Source organism: Camelina sativa, chromosome 4, assembly GCF_030686135.1.
Source record: "Camelina sativa cultivar CO46 ecotype springtype chromosome 4, ASM3068613v1".
In the NCBI taxonomy this organism is placed as follows: Eukaryota; Viridiplantae; Streptophyta; class Magnoliopsida; order Brassicales; family Brassicaceae; genus Camelina; species Camelina sativa.
In genome coordinates, this window is record NC_141883.1 from 22,748,515 (window position 1) to 22,768,794 (window position 20,280).

Below are 20,280 nucleotides of genomic sequence, written 5' to 3' on the forward strand. Positions count from 1 at the left end.
TCAAATGTTTCGTTATCAACGGCGAGAATATAGATATCCACAATGGATGGGGGCACGTGTCTAACAATGAACAAGTGACGAAGACGAGAAAGAGTAGAACAAGTAATCCAATCTGATGGATCGGAACGTGCGAAGATGTACAAACATGAATCATCATGTCATCATCTCTGGCCACGTTGCTTAATTTTTATTATATGGTCCTAACTCCTAACGAATATGCTATATGGATCCTTTCCTAATTCCAAATTATGAATAAATATGATTTATTATGTGTTGTATTTCTAGACAAGCCGTGTACGGACGTCGGTAGACCTTTTTCTTCTTTTCTTTTTTGATATTGAAATCGAAATAGCATATAGTGATGATATACCACAGTTTCACTCCACCCTTCTTCTCTTTTGGACATGTTTAAGTAAAGTAAAATACAGAGGATTCACATCATTGGACACATCAAGTGAAACGCAACAGATTAATGGATTGAGGTCCAAAATTCGAAGTAAAATCTTTGATTTGCTTGCCTGGTTGCCTTGATTGGTGACATTTGCAATATAATGCGCAGCGTAGCTATGTCCATATCATCTGTGTTGGGCTACTGACAATTCATGGGCCCATTAAATTTACCAGCCCACAAACTAAATAACCACAAGCCATAAAAAGGAGATATCAGATATGTAACCCAAACTTTTTGGACCTCATTTAACCCGAACTTTATTCATTTTGATTAACATTTAATAATAAAAAAATTATATATATATACTTCTAATTTCTTATAATTAAACTTTAAGTTATACAAACAAAATAGAAAATGTAAACGGAATTCTTTGGTAGAAAGGAAAATTAGTTACGTACTGTTTGTAATATACGGACGCAAAAATAATTATATATCATATAGATAAAGTGCTTTGATTTGTAAACATATAACAAAAAAAAATTAAAACAAATACGTGCATGTATATCGAATATATATGTGCGGGTGTAGCATGTATGCAACTATGCATGAGCTGATGAGCATGATGTATTGATGCATCCAAGTCTCTACCTAGTGATAAAAATAAGTAGTGTATGTAAATGTACGTAGCTAATTTGTTAGACATTGGTGAATGTTTACTTAACCATTCCTTTACGGTAGACGAAAGTACCTAGCTACAGTTTTTCTTGTTGAAAACATGTCCTAATAAATTAAAGAAAATGTTATGTCTGGTCTGTCCTGTTCTTATCCTTGAATTAAAACGATACAGCTAAAGACATTCGTGGGTTAATGTTTCACAAGACACAGTGCATTAACATTCCATCTATTAAATATACCACATTCACATGGTCCGATTTGCTTTGGATTAACTTCATTTTAACAAAACTCGAATAAGGTGATTTTGCATATAACCATCAATTATCAAAAATCTATTTTGTTGGTAGTCTGATACAGCTATCTTAGTGAGCTGATTGTCGGCATGACTTAGCCGATAGTATAATTTTTTTCTTCGGTTTTTTTTTTCCATTATGATCAACATTTACATAGTTTGACGTTAATTAATATACATTAAACCAGAATATAGGTAGAATTGTCTGAGCAAACCAAACTTAACCCTATTTACAATTAAATCAGAAAGAAAAATTTACTAGCATATAACAGCACAGTATTAATTTTCCGGAAACCTATGGGTTTCTATCATCTGTCTTGCAATTACTTTGTCAACTTCAATACGTTGACCTACTTAGAGTTACGGACCACACAACTTGCACTCAGTATCCCATTTTTTCAAAGGTTTTCTTTTTCGATTAACTTTTCATATACACAGCGCTGCATATACATTACACGGTTCTGTTTTAGGTGTCGTCATTGTATTTTGTTTAAGGTGTAGTATTTTTCTTTTAAGTCTGGACTAGAGATTGATAATGTGATGTCGCCGCACCATATTCGAGAATCACTACTTGTCATAAAAATATCTAGAAGTGGAGTTCACCACTTTTAATTAGCTTGCATAATTTTCCGAGACCAAAAAAGAAATTATTACATGTCTTTTTAATACATTAAAATATAAATAATGGTGAAAGAGGTGAACAAGAAAAGTTAGATTAAAAAAAAATTAATCAAAGAAAGATTAATTTAAAAAATTATACTATATAATTTGACACAAAAATATCAAAAGAAATAGAAAGGATATGAAAAATCCTAAATTGGTAGGGCATAAAAGTTTTAATGTCATCCGCTCAAAAAGCAGAGAGATCGGGGTCCCATAATAATTTCCTCATTTTCATACACATTCAATAATCTATCTATATGCACAGTGGCATAAGTGTCAGCCTTTATATATCTGTACACACACAGCTTCTAGATCCTCATTCATTCCAATCACAGATAGAGCTGATCTTTTCAGCAGAATCTTCTTTACCAGTTTCTACAAAGAAAACATAGAAAAAAATGGGTTTGCATTTTAGGGTTATAGCATGGATTTTTCTGGCAGTTTTGTGTTTTTCATCATTGATTTACTCAATTGAAGCAGTGGTCACTTATGATCATAAAGCTTTGATCATCAATGGACAGAGAAGGATCCTTCTCTCTGGCTCTATTCACTATCCAAGAAGCACTCCTGAGGTAATCTCTAATTATATATTAACTAATAGTAACAGATATAAAAACAGTTGATTTATATATCTTTTTAGATACATGCAAACTTTTTTAGTTATGAATTATAAATTTTTTTGAATGGTTGCTTTGATTTTCTGAACATTGGTTTTTTGTTTTCTTTCTTTCTGTATGTTGCTTATAGTCTAGGCAATTTCATCACACAATTACATTTTTGTGCATAGAATAAGTTAAAAGTAAAAGATCTTGTGGATGTTCTGTTTCTATGTAGATGTGGCCTGATCTTATACACAAGGCCAAAGAAGGAGGTTTGGATGTTATACAAACTTATGTTTTTTGGAGTGGACATGAACCTTCTCCTGGAAATGTAAGTTAAAGGAATTAAACAATTGCCTTACTTGACTCATAAGTCATATAAAATCTTAATGCTCTGTATATTTGCGATTGCTCCAGTATTATTTTGAGGATAGGTATGATCTTGTTAAATTCACCAAGCTGGTGCATCGAGCTGGTCTTTATCTTGATCTAAGAATTGGTCCATACGTTTGTGCTGAGTGGAATTTTGGGTAAATAGAAATAAACAAAAGTTTTGTATTTTAGAATATTTTTTTCTTCTTTCGAATATAAGACTACTTTATAAATTTATAAATGAGTTACGATTTTTTTACAGGGGATTTCCGGTTTGGCTCAAATATGTCCCTGGTATAGTTTTCAGAACAGATAATGAACCTTTCAAGGTAAAGAATTGTAAGAATAATTAATTTCCACTTTTATGTTTTCAGTCGTTTCTGATTGACAAAATTGTAACTTGATGTGACAATGGAAAAGATTGCAATGCAAAAATTCACAAAGAAGATTGTGGATATGATGAAAGAAGAAAAGCTGTTTCAGACTCAAGGAGGACCCATCATTCTCTCACAGGTTTGTGTTTACTTTGCCTAGTTGTTTAAAACTTTAAATTGATACAAAAACTATAATAATGTGAATGCAAAAAATTGACAGATAGAGAATGAGTATGGACCAGTGCAATGGGAGATGGGAGCAGCAGGAAAGGCATACTCAAAATGGACAGCTGAAATGGCATTGGGACTGTCCACAGGTGTCCCATGGATTATGTGCAAGCAAGAGGATGCTCCTTACCCGATTGTATGTTTCTCTTTTCCTTTCTCTCTATTATTTTTACCTTGATTAGGATGTCCCGTTTTGGTTAAACATGGTTTAGATAGCACACTAATTAATTAATTTCATGTTAAATTTTTGTATGGTTGAGTTTGGTAGAGTTTCTATTTTAGTTTGCATTCTACTTTTTGTTAACCTAAAGCAATTTTGATTCCATTTAATTGTGTTTATCAGTTTAATTTGTCGTTGTTGAGAAAATAGCCGGTTACACTTAACCGGATAGCGTTATACATTATTATTAGATATAACTTTTCTTATGTCGGCAAGACGGCAATTAGATATTCTTTGAGAGGAAGAAGAAATTTGTATATTATATAGTATTATTATTCTTTTGTCATTTGTGATTTACAATTTGAAGATCATTACTTCAATTCCTTAAGACCATCATTATCGCTACAACACAGTGTGTTCTTAATGGTTTTAAAATAATAAAAATGTTAGAATAGTGGGTACAACTGTTCTTAACACATAGAAAATTAGTCTCCTCCAAGAACTGTTGAATGGTGTGTTCTTAAGTGTAGACTATTATTTAAATATTTTAACTTCCCTAAGACCACTACAACTGATGTGGCGTTAAGGATGTCCTGCATTGGTCAACACCTTGGGTGTTCTAAGCCTTTTTAAAATTAAAAATATAGAGAATAATAGGTAAAGAACATATTGTTGGGTCTTGATGTAGAACTAATTTTGGGTCAGTTCTTGGGTGACGTGGCAACTCGTAAATGAATACAATTTTTTGCAAAAGAGAAAACATTTATTTGTTTGGAGGAAGTTTTGTTTGTTTTTATTTATTTATATCTTTAATGTTTTTTTTGTTTCATAAAAATTTGGTATTGTATTTTGAATTTTAGTATAAGTTTTTTAAGTTTGCAATTTAAATGTTATTTTTTAAAGTTTTTAAAATTGTAATATGTTTTAGATTATTATATTATTAAATCTTATGATTTTAAACATTTTCTCCCAATAACCAACTCCTTAAACAAAAGATCTAAACTAATGATTTTACATTATATTAATAATATTTTAACTCTAAGAACACCCAAATCAGTTATCAGATGGGTTAACTTTTGAATTTTTGTTTAGCCTTTATTCTCTTGAAGTAAAAACTTTCTTCTTCTTGGTACAATGAAATATCGTTTTCCCCTTTGATTTGATTGCCTTTGATGTCTTTTTCCGTCTAAATTGCATGTGGCCACGCGGCCACGCCGGCCAAAAAACAAAAAGAATCCATTCAACTTGTTTAACTTTCACAATTTTACGAAGTTTGTGTAACGTGGGTGTAAAAATTATACAACAGATAGACACATGCAATGGGTTTTATTGTGAGGGTTTCAAGCCAAACTCAGTCAATAAGCCGAAGTTGTGGACTGAGAACTGGACTGGTTGGTACGTCACATGGCTGTATTAAAGTTATGTACATCATCTTTTTCGTTTCTTTATATATTAATTCTTTTTGTGATGATTCTCAGGTTCACGGAATTTGGAGGTGCAATACCAAACAGACCAGTGGAAGACATTGCGTTCTCTGTGGCTCGTTTCATACATAATGGTGGTTCTTTTATGAACTATTATATGGTATGTTTAGTAAGTTTATTTAAATTTTCAAATAATATACAATTAAATTATGGTTTAAGATTTAAATAAGACAATGCGCTGTCACAGTATTATGGAGGGACCAACTTTGATAGAACAGCTGGTGTTTTTATTGCCACAAGCTATGACTACGATGCTCCTCTCGATGAATATGGTAATTAATCACGTTCACCTGTCTATTCGATTTAATTGACTATGCTAACGTTTTTGTTCTTATTTGTGTCATTGTGTGTGGAATAGGATTACCGAGAGAACCCAAGTATAGTCACCTAAAAGAATTACATAAGGTCATCAAGATGTGTGAACCTGCATTGGTCTCTGTTGATCCCACCATCACATCACTCGGAGATAATCAAGAAGTAAGTATGCGAATTTAACGAATTATGCAATGTAATACTGAAGATAAGAAGCATAAAGATTCATACATTTGATAAAAATAAAAATAAAAAGATTCATACATTTTTTTTTCTTTGGCCTTTTCTTTTGAAATGTTTTCAGGCTCATGTGTTCAAGTCCAAGACTTCTTGTGCTGCATTTCTCTCGAACTACGACACGAGTCATCCGGCAAGAGTTATATTTGGGGGATTTCCGTATGATTTGCCTCCTTGGTCAATTAGTATTTTACCAGACTGCAAAACCGAGTATCACAACACTGCAAAGGTTAATAAACTAAAGCTTATATTATGTTACATTTTTACCTTTTAACATGATAATCTGGTGCATTCGAATAGGGGAACAGGGTATCATTGTGTTGAAGTTCCTAATCTTAAAAAGAAAATTGACAAATTATATAATTTGAATAAACGGCTTTTAAATAGTTTAAGACGATTTTGACGTCATTGATCTTGACCTGTATATTTGTTCTTGATTCATGTACATAATGTCATATAGATTCGTGTACCCAGCAGACTTATGAAGATGGTTCCTACTAGCCCACGATTTTCGTGGAAATCGTACAACGAGGCAATCCCTTCTTCAAATGACGTTGGTACATTTGTTAAAGATGGTCTTGTGGAACAAATAAGCATGACCAGAGATAAGACAGATTATTTCTGGTATCTTACAGAGTGAGTGAATTTTTCTAACTCTTCGACTTGTGATATCTCATTAATATCTTGCTGATTTACTAATCACAGTGGTAATGTTTTATGTTGTTTTGCGAATATACTTAGCATTACAATTAGTCCTAATGAGAAGTTCGTGAAGACTGGTGATGATCCTCTCCTTACGATTTGTTCAGCTGGACATGCTCTTCATGTTTTCGTCAATGGCCAGCTTTCAGGTAAAATAAAAATAAACATAAGGGTCTCAAAAATCTTTGTCTTCTCTATTCAAACAAAACCTTAAAACATTCATTTTCTTTGTTATAGGAACTTCCTATGGAGCACTGAGCAACTCGAAGCTCACATTTAGTCAAAAGATCAAATTGCATGTAGGCATCAACAAACTTGCTCTGCTAAGTACTGCAGTTGGTCTTCCGGTTAGTTTCGATCTTGTTTATGTTGAGATATTTTCATTAGTTTGATTTTTAAAAGCTTTTCTTGATTGACCATTCAGAGAATTTTTGCGCTTTTTCTCTTGAAAATGATTACGTTATGATTTTTGTGACCTCCATCATTTTTTTTCGCAGAACGCTGGTGTGCATTATGAGACTTGGAATACTGGTGTTCTAGGACCAGCCACATTAAACGGAGTTAACTCTGGAACATGGGACATGTCCAAATGGAAGTGGTCCTACAAGGTTCTCTTGAACAATATATACTGAATCTTTTATACTAATCACAAGAATAACAAAATTAAAATGTTATTTTACCCCTAATGTGATTTAACTAGATTGGTACTAGAGGTGAAGCTATGAGCCTTCATACCACAACCGGGAGTTCTTCTGTGGAATGGATAGAAGGATCATTCATGGCCAAGAAGCAACCCTTGGCCTGGTATAAGGTACAAAATATTCTCCCAGTTTCTTAGAGATATAGATCGATCTTAGACTTAGTTTTACGTCTAGCATGAGATGTTCATATATATCATTCATATTCTTGATGTCTCTATGTGCAGTCTTATTTTGATACACCGGTAGGCAACGAACCATTGGCTTTGGACATGAACACGATGGGGAAAGGTCAAATTTGGGTAAATGGACATAACATTGGACGCCACTGGCCTGCGTACATGGCTCGTGGGAACTGTGGACGTTGCAACTATGCTGGAATTTACAACGAGAAGAAATGTCTCAGTCACTGTGGAGAACCTTCTCAAAGATGGTGAAGAAAAAAAGAATTCCTTATCTTTCTCTTCTCCTATTACCTACCTTCTTCTACTTTGCTCTAAAATCTAATTTTCTCACATGATTGGCTTACTAATGTTTCAGGTACCATGTGCCTCGTTCATGGCTAAAACCGTTTGGGAACCTTCTAGTCATATTTGAGGAGTGGGGTGGTGACCCAAGTGGGATCTCTCTTGTAAAAAGAACAGCCAAATGAAGCTTCCTACTTCATTTTTATCTGGACACAATTTGTGTGTAAACTACAAAAGCATGCATATAGATTCTTATGTACAGATACAATGACAATCATTGGCTCATTAATTTGGAAAATTGTTCTATGTATCCCTGCTCAAATAAATATTATTGCAAGTGTATAATAAACCAAATAAGGCAAAATCTTTGCTAATAATTATCCTGCTTACAATTTACGAACACAATAATTTCATTTTCTTTTATATCTCCCTCCCATATAAACAAGGCCTTATCCTACACACAGCTACACTTGACACCAAAAAAGATAGATATGGACCATATGGTATGGCCGTATGGGTGTATCGTGTATCCACCTCTCAGCTACAAAAGCATCAAATAAGCTGAAACACGATCTATCTCTTTCAGTACCGTCAGGTTTAAAGATTACCCACGTGTTTCCCGTTTCCTATTCTTAGACATATTCAATTTTGCTCAACTCCTTTTTTTGATATCCACAATTCCAGAAACAACAAAGAAGAATAATTCAATAAACCCATGCTCTCTCCATACTTAAATTAAATTAATTAATAAATTGACTCTTTAACATACATGAATTGAAACCTAATCCTAATTACCATACTTTAGTAAACCATTAGATAAATACTTCATTATCTTCCTTAACTTAGAAGACTCCTAAATCTTAAAACTGTTCACTTCCTTTCACCAAAAGAAAAAAAAAAGCATCGTATATTACGCCTCGTGATTGATTAGGTTTCGAACCCTTTTCTTCTATAGGGTTTCGGATCTTTAGTGTTCTAAACCCTTGAATCCATAAAAATCTTATCTTTATCTGTTTTCAATCAATTGGGTAAAGTTGTAAAGGAAGGAACTTTGAATCCATGGGGAAGGAGAAGCTAGGGATTTTCACTCTCTCGTTTCTTCTGATCTTGAATCTAGCACTTGGTAGATTCGTCGTGGAGAAGAACAACCTCAAAGTCACATCACCCGAATCGATCAAAGGTGTTTACGAATGTGCAATTGGTAATTTCGGAGTTCCTCAATACGGTGGTACTTTAGTCGGCACCGTCGTGTATCCCAAATCGAATCAGAAAGCTTGTAAAAGCTACACCGATTTCGACATCTCCTTCAAATCTAAACCTGGACGGTTACCCACTTTTGTCCTCATCGATCGTGGAGGTTCGATTTCGATTCCGATATTAAAGTTCTTACCTTTTTTGGTTGTTCCCTTAATTGGTTTGATAAAGATCTGTTTTTTTTATTCGGTTTTGGAACAGATTGTTATTTCACTTTGAAAGCATGGGTAGCTCAACAAGCAGGAGCAGCAGCGATACTTGTGGCTGATAGTAAAGCTGAGCCTTTGATTACAATGGACACACCTGAAGAAGAGAAATCTGATGCGGACTATCTTCAGAACATTACTATTCCTTCTGCTCTCATTACTAAATCATTGGGAGACAGTATCAAGTCTGCGCTTTCAGGTGGTGATATGGTTAACATGAAGCTAGACTGGACTGAGTCTGTTCCGCATCCTGATGAGCGTGTTGAGTATGAGCTCTGGACGAACAGCAATGACGAGTGTGGGAAGAAGTGTGATACTCAGATTGACTTTCTCAAGAATTTCAAAGGAGCTGCTCAGATTCTTGAGAAAGGAGGGCATACTCAGTTCACGCCTCATTACATTACTTGGTATTGTCCTGAAGCTTTTACGTTGAGTAAACAGTGTAAGTCTCAGTGCATCAACCATGGAAGGTATTGTGCGCCTGATCCTGAGCAGGATTTCACAAAAGGGTATGATGGAAAAGATGTTGTCGTTCAGAATCTACGCCAGGCTTGTGTCTATAGAGTGGTGAATGAAACTGGTAAGCCGTGGATCTGGTGGGATTATGTGACTGACTTTGCCATCCGGTGTCCAATGAAGGAGAAGAAGTACACCAAGGAATGCGCAGACGGAATTATTAAGTCCCTCGGTTAGTTATAATGCTTCATTACTCCCATGGTCCTTACTTCTGTAGTATTATTTGATTGACTCGTTATTTGTGGATGGGTATTAATTTGGAAACTGAATAGTGTTTGTAGGCGATCAGCTCATCCATGATATAGAATAACTAACTGATTGATATCGATCAGCTTACCTTGTATGGCTTATATTGACCTGTTGGATATTTTGTTACTTTCCAGTTTGTGCATTTCATTCTAAATTTTCTGACTACCAGCTCGAAATGGCTAATTTTAAATTTGAGTTTTGTTAAATGCATTTAGGTATTGATCTCAAGAAGGTGGACAAGTGTATCGGAGACCCAGAAGCAGATGTTGAGAACCCAGTTCTTAAAGCAGAGCAAGAGTCCCAGGTTTGTCTTTTTGTAGCCAGTTGGCTCTTACACTTCTCTTCTAGATCTTTTCTATTTTAAATTGCCACATATTCTCCATTCCTTGTGTTCTTAAAATGAGTCTGTTTCAGATAGGCAAAGGTTCCCGTGGAGACGTGACTATACTCCCGACTCTTGTCGTGAACAACAGACAGTACAGAGGTATTGGGGAATTCTCAGTTTTTTCTCCCTATCTACAACATCTTACTTAATTCTTTTGCTAAATGAATCATGTTCATGTTTTTTAGGTAAATTGGAAAAAGGTGCAGTTCTCAAAGCTATGTGTTCGGGTTTCCAAGAGTCAACAGAACCAGCTATCTGTCTTACTGAAGGTTCTATCATCCACTCTTTCTTTTCAGAAGACAGATCTCTTATGGACCTATATACATTATATTATTTTTGTTACTGTAAAACTTGGATCAGAATTTTCCTTGATTAGTTTATCTATTTTATGATGTCAAAGAGGAAGGTCAGTTTATAGATATGCTTCTGATTTTTGCAGAGTTGGAAACTAATGAATGTTTGGAAAACAATGGTGGATGCTGGCAAGACAAAGCTGCCAACATTACTGCATGCCGGGTATCCATCCTTTTGGCTAGCTATATGTTTTCGTTTTCTAACTTTTGGTTTTGTTGTTGCTACTAAGACTGATTACTCTTATTTGGATCTGGATCGGCATTTTAGGATACTTTTAGGGGAAGGTTGTGTGAGTGCCCTACTGTTCAAGGTGTTAAATTTGTTGGTGACGGTTACACTCACTGCAAAGGTAAACTTAAACTATATTTTATTTGTGTAGCTTGACTATATTTTTGTGGAACAACAGAAGAATGCCATAGTCTCTGCTTTAGTCTATTTTGCCAGTATTTTTTCACTGGTACTCAAATTTTGTCCCTTGTGGCTATTTTCTCGGAATCATATTAGATGGTCTATTTGTTGATTTGTACTACCTGCGACTATGATATCCAGATTGAATTAACTTGTCTCTAACTAATCTAACATTGATGAAATCTTTCGATGAATAAGTTCAAACTTGAATGAAATTCAATCATATAAGTTAGTGAATTTTTTTTTTTTTTGCTCGATGTGAAAAGCAATGTTCTAAATTGTTTTAACCGTTGTACAAAATTTTCAAAACAGAAGTTATCTTACTATAGTATTTAGTACATTGTTATTTCACTTGGCAGCCTCTGGAGCTTTGCATTGTGGTATCAACAATGGAGGATGCTGGAGAGAAACCCGAGGTGTCTTCACTTACTCTGCTTGTGTTGTAAGTATTTCATCTTTTATGTCAGTGTTAACTTTTTGAACAACCCTCAATCCCTCATCTTCTTAACCTAAAATAAAACTTCTTTGGTTTTCGAAATGGATTTTTCAGGATGACCATTCAAAGGATTGCAAATGCCCACATGGGTTCAAGGGCGATGGAGTGAAGAACTGTGAAGGTACTTGTTAAGTGATATTTCCTAGCAGATACATACACGTGGTCTACTTGCATATATGTACTAGAAAACATCTACATCATATTGAGCCTAAAACATCTGGTTTTGAGAAACGGATGAGAATACATACATGTGAATGGTGTTCCATGTAGATATAAATAGGTGAACTAGCTGTGGTATTAGTATATATGCATTCTGTTCCTTATGATAGCATGCAATGTTGTTTATTTACATACTAGTGGCAGTGTCTTATCTGCGTGTAAAGACTGACGGTTTATTTGGCAGGCTACTACTAACATGTTATTCGCCTATTGTTAATATGCATGCGCGTTGGTCTAGAATATTTTGAGCAGATACACAACTGATATTCTTTTGATTGAATTTGTTAGATGTGGACGAGTGCAAAGAAAAAACAGTGTGCCAGTGCCCAGATTGCAAATGTAAAAACACATGGGGAAGTTATGAATGCAGCTGCAACAATGGTCTGCTTTACATGCGTGAACATGATACTTGCATAGGTAAAAGGAGTTCTTCGTTATCTTTAAATCCATTCTGAATTTGGACTGAGTAATGATCAGATATTCGCTTGTCGGATTTGGTGGGTTTTTTGGCTAATACTGTGAGATAAATATGTAGGTTCAGGCAAAGTTGGAACTACAAAACTCAGCTGGAGCTTTTTGTGGATTCTTATAATCGGAATTGGAGTTGCAGGTCTTTCTGGATATGCAGTCTACAAATACAGGATCAGGGTATGTTGTTCTTTACCCTGGCGTTGTTATCATATACATGAAGATTTTTTTTGCGGTCTAGATAGATGTTAATAAGTAACAATTAAAATTGTGCAGAGTTACATGGATGCGGAGATTAGAGGAATCATGGCACAGTACATGCCTTTGGAAAGCCAACCACTCAACACAAGTGGTCCTCATATGGATATTTGAATGAAGTTATCATCAACTCAAGCCAAAAGACTCTCTTTCTATGAGTAGCTTCTTTTAAGTTTCCATGTAAATGAATCTATGGATTTATATAACTCTAGAAGAAGAAAAAAAAAAAAGCCACAAAAATAATAAGTGTATCTGCACTTTTCGTAAGAGATGTGGATTTGCAGGTGGAAGCCCCCTTTGGTCTGCATAGTACTCTTACAATGTAAAATAGACATAAAGGGATGAATAAATGAGTAGAGAGTTTACATTATTTACTATTGAAAACAACATACTTGATCACCAAAAAAGAAGACAAAGCAAATAAACTCTGATTCATGTCATACTTTCTCCAGCTCTACTCGGTGTTTCTCTATCTGTTCTTTCACTAGCCTCTGCGATTCTCGGATAAGCCTTGTGTGCTTCTTTATCAACTCTTCCTTTGTCTTGAGCTCTTCCTCCATTTCTGCAATCTCCTATTAACAACAACAGAACAGAGCAGACACTAGGGTTAAGTCAAATGGGTTTGGCGATTCACATTTTGAAAAGAACCGAAGCTAACCTTCTTAAGGCTTTCTGCTCTAGTGGGTGCACGATCTTCTCGCTTCAATCCCATGAAATAAAGCTGAAGCTTTTTCGCAGCTTCCATAAAATCTCTAGCATGCCGCTCAACATCAACTGCAGATAGTTCAGTGAGGGGAACTAAGAAGTTAGCCGTTTCGCTTAGTTCAATCCACAAATCAAATCATCATAGTTTTATGGAAGCAAGCTAGAGTACATAAGTTAAGAAAGTGAACTAAACACAAAACGACGAGTAAGAGGCTAAGAGCCATCTAAATGATCTTCTTCAGCAGATACACACACAAATTCCTGTTTAATCACACCTAAGAAGACTACAAACCAAAACCTTAGAAGATAAAACTGGCATTATCTAAATCAGTCAATTCTTGTTCTCAAAATTGAAAAATTGTAGTGTAAGGAACGAGACAATAACAATTCAAGGTGGAGATTAGGAAAGGGACTGACTTTGATGAGAAGGATGAGGAGAGCGGTCGATTGCTTGAAGCTCTCTAGCGGGTAAACATGGTAGCAGAGCAGCTTCCAAAGCAGTGACGCAAGCCATAATGTCCTCTATCTCATGGTTCTGATTGTTCGAAGAAGTCTCCGGTGAAGTGATTGCCGGCGGACGGTCAGGCGGTGACGGCGAAGGTTCCGAAGACGGAGGTGGTTTCTGCTGGTAATCCATTAACGCCGATCTCGATCTCGGTCTCTCTCACTCTTTCTCTCTGCTTATTTTTTTTTGCCTTTAAGGTTTGGTGAAGCCGAGTGAAATAAATTGGGCTTCTTATTGGGCCCTTTTTCGATATTGTGCACTAGATTGATTTAGCAATTTTACTGTATTTTTCTTTTACTAAAAAGTAAAAACAAAACTAATTTTCTCAAAAATCAGTTTTAGAAAAATAAAATATTTGGCTTATGGGATTCAGATGAAATTTGTAAAATGAGAGCGATTCACTGAAAATTGTAAAACGTTCTCTTCATTCATTATCAGTGACAGTGAGAATAGCTTTTACACATAAAGACATCTCATTCTCTTACTTCTACTTCAAATCATCCAGGTGAATAAAACACAACAAAAACTTTAAATAAAACTCACACGTTAATAAAAGTCACAGAAGAAGAGATTATGGATTATTAAACTACTACTTAAAACAACATTTGATCAGACATCAAGCCTCCCGGTCGGAGAAAGTGTGCTGCTTCGGTATCTAGGAGACAAGTTAACAAACTCCAACGCCTGTGTTCTGAGCTGAACCGGGTAATCAGCTGCACAACCGATCCTTGGACCAGCTCCGGTACACCATTTCAGCGATAGCTGATGTCCCAACTGTAAGGATCTTGACTGTTTCTTTGAGTTGATCCTTAGTAGCATTGACTTCTGTGGCACATTAGCTTTTGGACTCTCAAGTGCACCTGAGAGTGTTCTCTGGTAACTACTACGTTTCGCCTCTTCAAGTGTACCGAGTGTTCCGTTACTGTTCTCATCTGTTTCAGTCTCTGCTTGGTATGTTGCGTCCTCTTCCTTTAACGTTTCGGGATCATCTCCTCCGTTTGATTTCACGTAATCCTCGTAGGTGTCGGAATCTTCACTAGCTTTGTGCACCTACACAGACCAAAACTACATTAGCTCTCAAGTAGTCTGATCTTCTCTAAACAACCAAACTCTAGTATATGATACCATTCAGTAACCAAGATTAGAACATGTTAAATTAGTCTATAAATACAATCACGAAGATTTGATTGGCGTAAGGATGGGTAGAACACAAGGTTTACCTCAACATCGTCAAGATTCACTGCGTTCTCTCTGAGAAACGAGAGGAATGTGTCGAGGCTATCATCCGACGGTCTGTAATGTCCGCTGTATGCAGAGATTGTCTAAAGAAATGGAGACATAACGATCAGACAAGAATCACAATAGGGAGACATAACGATCAGACAAGAATCACAATAGGCAGACATAACAAAGTTGATAGCAGATGATATCCTTGGTACATTACCTTGAGAACTCCATCGTCAACAATCACCCTCCCAGCGGCTAATGTTGCTCCTCCGGCTAAAAAGCTCGAGTGATGGAACCTTCCTTTCTTCTTCTGAAGTAAAACATAAATCAAGAAAGGACGATCCATTAGAATCCTTCTTCAGTGATAAATAACAAATCATAACCGATTGAATATTACCGGTTTTTAACTTACCAGACCGGCATAGAGTTTCTTGAAAGTACTCATAACAAAGATCCATTTAGTTCCCTCGGATCCATGCATAGTGTGTAGAAACTTTCCAGTTAACTTGTGAACAATCTTCCCTTCTACGATAACATACTCATACTCTTCCCTCTCTTGCTGATAACAGAAAAAAAGACTTATATGAGAAATCACCAAAACATGTAAATCAAAGTTGACAAGACAAAAAAGATGGCACATACAGGTCCAAGATATCTAATGCATTGCTGCTTAAGCTTTGACCTCTGACATTCGTTAAGTTCTAGATCTATCCCTCCTCCAACATCCAACCTGCAAATAAAAGTTATATATAAGAAATTTTCACCTAAAAAAGATTCTTGAACTACAAGAAAACACTAAAGAAAATGAACCTTTAGATAGTCATGTGGTTCTAAGAAGAATTAAGCATTTACCAGTAAAAGAAAGGCTGACCAGCATCAGCTTTACACCATTCTTCATAGTATTTATGCAGGTTGTGTCCATACCGGTGTCGAGGATCAATCTGATGTTAAGTTTTCATATTTTTTAGTCTTCTTGTTACATTTTTGATCAGAAATATTAAATCCAATTTAAAATAAGAAAAAAAAGTGGAAAATGGGTAAAAAGAATTTACAGCTTCAATCCAGTGTTGAAAGGCCAGTTTCTGAGCTTTGTCGACTATGGACAGTCCCTTCCCCACCTAACCATAACCAAACCACAAGATTACAAAAACCAATTAACCAAGTGGATTAAAATAACATATATTTTAAGAAATTTGACATCTTTTTTTTTGTGAAAAATAAATCGTCAAAGTTCAACTAGAAATTTTGTGAAAAAAACGTCCTTTATATTTAGCGAAGTAAAAACATCAATTTTACCGATAACAAAAGAAAATAAAAATAAAGGAGATACACTACCTTAGAAGCATTCAAGCTCACACGATTCCACCTAGAAACAGCAGTTTCAGGTCTCGAGTAATCAAAAAAGGAAATAGTACTATGGTTAAGCCTCGCATAATCCATCGCTTGCCACCTTCACCCATCATCATTAATCAACACGTTAATGACTCATTATAAACTAATCTCTCCTTCTTATTAAATTTTAAATAGTACTTTATCGTTTTACCAGAGCTCTTCGGCGACGACGACAGAGTCAGCTAATCGACGCCGCGTGCGATAACTTCTGTAGACCTTCTGCACTTTCACCGCCGCCAAGCTAGTCGAGTCGTCTTCACACGCGCTTCCTACGTGTGAGGATTTCTCCGGCACTAAAGACTCATCCCGGCGGTCTACCGGAGAAATGAGAATATCACCGGCGCCGTGTGTGAACGACGAAGGCTGGAAATCAAAGCTCGCAACTACCTGCATCTTCCTCCAGACCAAAGAGGTCTCTCTCTCTGTCACTCACTTGGATCTTAATGTCTGAACAAGAAACAGAACACTCAAGAGAAGAGATAATGAATGGGCAAGGAGGGAGAGAGAGAGAGACTTGGTGTTTGTTATGCTATCAAAGTGTTGTGTCCATCTCTGTGTGTATTTATTTATAGAATTAATGACCCGATTTGTATACCATTTCCTTTTTTATCCTAATTAGTTCTTTATTTTCTTAATTTTGTTTCTTTTTGCCATTTTGACTTGTTCTTTTTTTTTTTTTTTTTTTAAATGTATTTCTTGTAGGAAATAGACAGGTAAGATTGTGATTTTTTAAAATTTTGTTCGTAGTTGATTGTGAGTACTGAGTACAATTAATATACATGCCATTGATTTATTCTGTTAATTATCAATGCAAGTTAGGTGTTTAATTTTTTAATATATATACGTCATTGACTCAGTTTAGCTGAGAATAATTATATAAAAAAATAACCAAAAAAACAAAGTAGGTTTAGAGCCTACTGTTAAGTGGAGGGATGGTTGTTTCAGATCGCATTTTAAAGGTTCTTATCCAAGTTATAAAATGTTGTAGTAGTGATGTGAAAAAAAGAAAAGGTTAGAAGAATGGAACTATCTAGGATATTGCTTTTATGTATATTTCGTTTCATGTTTAAACTATATTGTATTTGGCTATATACGAATATCTCTTTTTCCACAAATGATAACATACAGATACAGTATTAATACAGGCTTATCAGATCTAGACTCTCTTGACGGGTGTGATACATGGAAGGTGATACATCAACATTTGCTTAGATTAGTAAATCACTAAATTTCATATAAGCGTACTTTTTCCATGTTAAGATTATATCTTTCTTATTCTTTTTTTTTTTTTGTCAAATATATCCTTCTTATTAATTCTATACCTATAGATTAATACGAAGTGTACCTATATAGAAAAAGAAAAAAAAACAAACAGAAAAAGTAAAAAAAAAAAATCTATAAAAGGGCGTTTATTTTTACTTCGATTTGAGATTTGGGAACTTAAAAAAGAATGATCAAGTAAATGACAAATTTTTAGGTTACTTCATTTTTTTTCTTTTTCTGTTTTTAATAAATTGATGTTTTAGGATTTTTTCTTGTTTCTAAAAAAATAATGTTGTAGATTAAATAACTGAAATGATTGTTTTTACTTTATGTTTTTGTCTACATGATATATTATCTAAGGTTTTTTTTTAATATACGTGAAATTATCAAAACATCAATCTATTAGAAAAAAATGGAGTATTATATATGTCTCTTTATACTAGTGTCTCCTAAATGGCTATATGATCTGGCTATATGATGTTGAAAAACAGTTTTTGGAGGTCCATGTTATACCCGTTTGGAGTCTCATGAGAAGAATAGAGACGGCGCTTTGGTCTATGTGGTTTTACTTATCCGTGGGAGATGGTTCATGTTGTTTGCAATAGGAATGGTGAACGGAGGTGGTTTCTCTGGTTGCATGTAGATGCTCCTGTAACTGTTGGATTTGTGAGTTAGTCCGTTGTTGTCACTGCGTTTTTGTGTTAATTTGCGGAGAAGCTGTAGGCGTCTTATCAGGAGGTTTTGAAGGCTGACCTCATTTAGGATTCGGTTTGCTTGTGGCAACTAAGATAGGACTCCAGAACTCTGGAAATCAAAAATATTTCTGAGTTTGGCATCTCGGAATCGGTGTTTCTTCTTTTGTCTCCGATTAGGTTAACGTTTTTCTTCATTACTATTTTTGTTGTCCGTTTGTTTTGTAGATTTTTGTTTTTTTCCACTATCTGTGTTCATTGTAATCTCAAAATGATATAAATACTTAACATTGATACCAAAAAATATTAAAAAAACGATGATACGTGAAATGTAGATGAAAGTTCATTAATACATACAGGTGAAATATAACACGTATGCGCAAAACTCATGAATGACTGACTACACTATACATACAGCTTCATAATTCATAAACCAGAAATATCATAAATGGTAAAATACACATGTCTGGCTCTCTGTCTGCCAAGAAGTATAATATAATTGTGTCTGTGCCAGTAGTGTCAGTGAATGTCATCATTCCGTGGGATAGAATCTCCACACACAAATACATGACTTTGAGAATCGAATAGTACTGATTTATAAACAAACAAGAATTTTTTTTTTAAAAAACCTTGTTTCGTGGGTCTCCAAAAGGACTTATTCATTTCTAATGGTCTTGTTATCCAAAAGAATTTAAAGATTACATTATGCAAGTGCATCAGAAAAACATGCGATGTCAGGTTTAAATCTAGTTGAAAATTATAGTAAGAGTATTCTTTTTCTTATTTTGCAGTTTCAAACATCCTTCATTTTTAGTAAGTATACATTCACTATGTTACTTCTCATTTTTATCATCATACTTATTACAACGACATGTCACAATTAATCACGCGTGCGGAAGTGACAAGTCTCTCATACTGGAAATAGTGGTATCGTTTAAAACTTTCAACTATCACTATTGATTATACCATTGGAATAAGACTTCCAAATAAATGGCACTATGCAAAAGGAAAAAAAAAAGTTACGATGTTCAGAAGAGAGACGAGACATCAACCGACATCCACAAGATTCATTTTTAGTGACTCATTACGAAATTTTATAATATACCGACATAAACAATGGTAAAATACACATGTCTTGCTCTATCACAATAATATATGTAGTGTCTTATTATAATCACCTTATGTTAGTATAATTGAGTATACACCATATGATGTTGATGAAATGTAAAAGGAAAATCACAAATTTTGTATTCTAAACATGTCATGAAAAAATTGTCAAAAAAGGACAAATAAGTCAACAAAAATAATAGACCATAACCAAAGTACATCTTTTAAAACTATGAATGGAGTAATTCCTCAGCGTTTTTTTCTTTTCTATTTTTTTTTGGAATTTAAGCTTCAAGTATTCGATTCAGGGACATGTACTGGACTTATGTGTTTCTCTCTAGCTGTGACAATGGAATTACATTTGCACAATTTTAACAAAAGTTATATATGTTTTTTAGACTATCTATTATATATTCAAATAATAATGGATGACGTGAATCCGAAGTCCATGTTTTCATGTTATGAGTAGTGGACACCTGATAGATAAAACTTACGTACGTACGGCCATAGTATTTGAAAGTAATCAAAGTATTTATATATAAACATATAAATATATATATATATATATAACATATAAATATATATATATATATATAATATTAACAAAACGCACACATGCACGTTAAATTAGTCAAACTAGTCCTGACCTAAATCATACGTTGGACTTTTTTCATGGAGGTTGGCTAATTTGACTTTGGTTTCAAGGTAGTACCTATTGAAAGAATTTGAGTTTCAAATTGTGATAAATTAAAGTTAGTTAATTAAAATTTCGTTCGGTTAGATATCGAGGGCTGAATTGTTGTTTTTTCGTACATTCCCATGATTAAATTATGGAAGGTACGTTGACATGATCGGCATGTAGGAGCTAATCAGTCATCGATTAATTAGTTTTATACTAACTAATTAATTAAACTGTTGTGGT

At 34.7% G+C, this 20,280-nt stretch overlaps 4 protein-coding genes across 5 annotated transcripts; 2 read left to right on the plus strand and 2 right to left on the minus strand.

The window, feature by feature from the left end:
• Positions 1 to 2,196: 2,196 nt before the first annotated feature.
• On the plus strand, positions 2,197 to 8,031 carry LOC104781134 (beta-galactosidase 2-like). Of its 2 annotated transcripts, none has more exons than XM_010505728.3 (18): positions 2,197 to 2,593; positions 2,856 to 2,951; positions 3,038 to 3,150; positions 3,255 to 3,321; positions 3,413 to 3,505; positions 3,587 to 3,730; positions 5,061 to 5,149; positions 5,233 to 5,338; positions 5,426 to 5,510; positions 5,597 to 5,715; positions 5,855 to 6,016; positions 6,248 to 6,423; positions 6,529 to 6,638; positions 6,727 to 6,836; positions 6,987 to 7,097; positions 7,190 to 7,300; positions 7,415 to 7,620; positions 7,728 to 8,031. In XM_010505728.3, the coding sequence occupies exons 1-18, from the start codon at positions 2,420 to 2,422 to the stop codon at positions 7,837 to 7,839; spliced, it is 2,184 nt and encodes a 727-aa protein (XP_010504030.2). In that variant the 5' UTR covers positions 2,197 to 2,419; the 3' UTR covers positions 7,840 to 8,031. The 2 variants fall into 2 exon arrangements, 1 of the variants encoding a protein (XP_010504030.2); XR_015597465.1 differs by having other exon boundaries at positions 2,227 to 2,593; positions 6,265 to 6,423.
• Positions 8,032 to 8,320: 289 nt separating this feature from the next.
• Positions 8,321 to 12,837, plus strand: LOC104781137 (vacuolar-sorting receptor 1). The gene is made up of 12 exons (XM_010505730.3): positions 8,321 to 9,011; positions 9,110 to 9,802; positions 10,095 to 10,183; positions 10,294 to 10,363; positions 10,450 to 10,533; positions 10,704 to 10,780; positions 10,886 to 10,967; positions 11,386 to 11,468; positions 11,577 to 11,643; positions 12,030 to 12,158; positions 12,277 to 12,389; positions 12,486 to 12,837. The coding sequence occupies exons 1-12, from the start codon at positions 8,714 to 8,716 to the stop codon at positions 12,579 to 12,581; spliced, it is 1,881 nt and encodes a 626-aa protein (XP_010504032.2). The 5' UTR covers positions 8,321 to 8,713; the 3' UTR covers positions 12,582 to 12,837.
• On the minus strand, positions 12,726 to 13,881 carry LOC104781136 (mediator of RNA polymerase II transcription subunit 28-like). Its single transcript, XM_010505729.3, has 3 exons — positions 13,590 to 13,881; positions 13,126 to 13,241; positions 12,726 to 13,039 (listed from the first exon to the last, which is right to left on the minus strand). The coding sequence occupies exons 1-3, from the start codon at positions 13,807 to 13,809 to the stop codon at positions 12,905 to 12,907; spliced, it is 471 nt and encodes a 156-aa protein (XP_010504031.1). The 5' UTR covers positions 13,810 to 13,881; the 3' UTR covers positions 12,726 to 12,904.
• Positions 13,882 to 14,085: 204 nt separating this feature from the next.
• Positions 14,086 to 16,893, minus strand: LOC104781138 (IQ domain-containing protein IQM3). The gene is made up of 9 exons (XM_010505731.3): positions 16,448 to 16,893; positions 16,240 to 16,354; positions 15,957 to 16,022; positions 15,757 to 15,845; positions 15,547 to 15,634; positions 15,317 to 15,463; positions 15,122 to 15,214; positions 14,898 to 14,999; positions 14,086 to 14,727 (listed from the first exon to the last, which is right to left on the minus strand). The coding sequence occupies exons 1-9, from the start codon at positions 16,687 to 16,689 to the stop codon at positions 14,287 to 14,289; spliced, it is 1,383 nt and encodes a 460-aa protein (XP_010504033.1). The 5' UTR covers positions 16,690 to 16,893; the 3' UTR covers positions 14,086 to 14,286.
• Between the last annotated feature and the right edge of the window lie 3,387 nt (positions 16,894 to 20,280).

Coding starts and splice junctions, on each gene's coding strand:
- LOC104781134 (XM_010505728.3), top strand. CDS start 2,420: ATGGGTTTGCATTTTAGGGTTATAGCATGGATTTTTCTGGCAGTTTTG. Junction 2,952..3,037: donor ATGAACCTTCTCCTGGAAAT/GTAAGTTAAAGG, acceptor CGATTGCTCCAG/TATTATTTTGAGGATAGGTA. Junction 3,322..3,412: donor CAGATAATGAACCTTTCAAG/GTAAAGAATTGT, acceptor ACAATGGAAAAG/ATTGCAATGCAAAAATTCAC.
- LOC104781138 (XM_010505731.3), bottom strand. CDS start 16,689: ATGCAGGTAGTTGCGAGCTTTGATTTCCAGCCTTCGTCGTTCACACAC. Junction 16,023..16,239: donor TGAGCTTGAATGCTTCTAAG/GTAGTGTATCTC, acceptor GGTTATGGTTAG/GTGGGGAAGGGACTGTCCAT. Junction 14,728..14,897: donor TGAATCTTGACGATGTTGAG/GTAAACCTTGTG, acceptor TGGTCTGTGTAG/GTGCACAAAGCTAGTGAAGA.
- LOC104781136 (XM_010505729.3), bottom strand. CDS start 13,809: ATGGATTACCAGCAGAAACCACCTCCGTCTTCGGAACCTTCGCCGTCA. Junction 13,242..13,589: donor TCCTCATCCTTCTCATCAAA/GTCAGTCCCTTT, acceptor AACTATCTGCAG/TTGATGTTGAGCGGCATGCT. Junction 13,040..13,125: donor GAGCAGAAAGCCTTAAGAAG/GTTAGCTTCGGT, acceptor TGTTGTTAATAG/GAGATTGCAGAAATGGAGGA.
- LOC104781137 (XM_010505730.3), top strand. CDS start 8,714: ATGGGGAAGGAGAAGCTAGGGATTTTCACTCTCTCGTTTCTTCTGATC. Junction 10,184..10,293: donor AAGCAGAGCAAGAGTCCCAG/GTTTGTCTTTTT, acceptor AGTCTGTTTCAG/ATAGGCAAAGGTTCCCGTGG. Junction 11,644..12,029: donor TGGAGTGAAGAACTGTGAAG/GTACTTGTTAAG, acceptor TGAATTTGTTAG/ATGTGGACGAGTGCAAAGAA.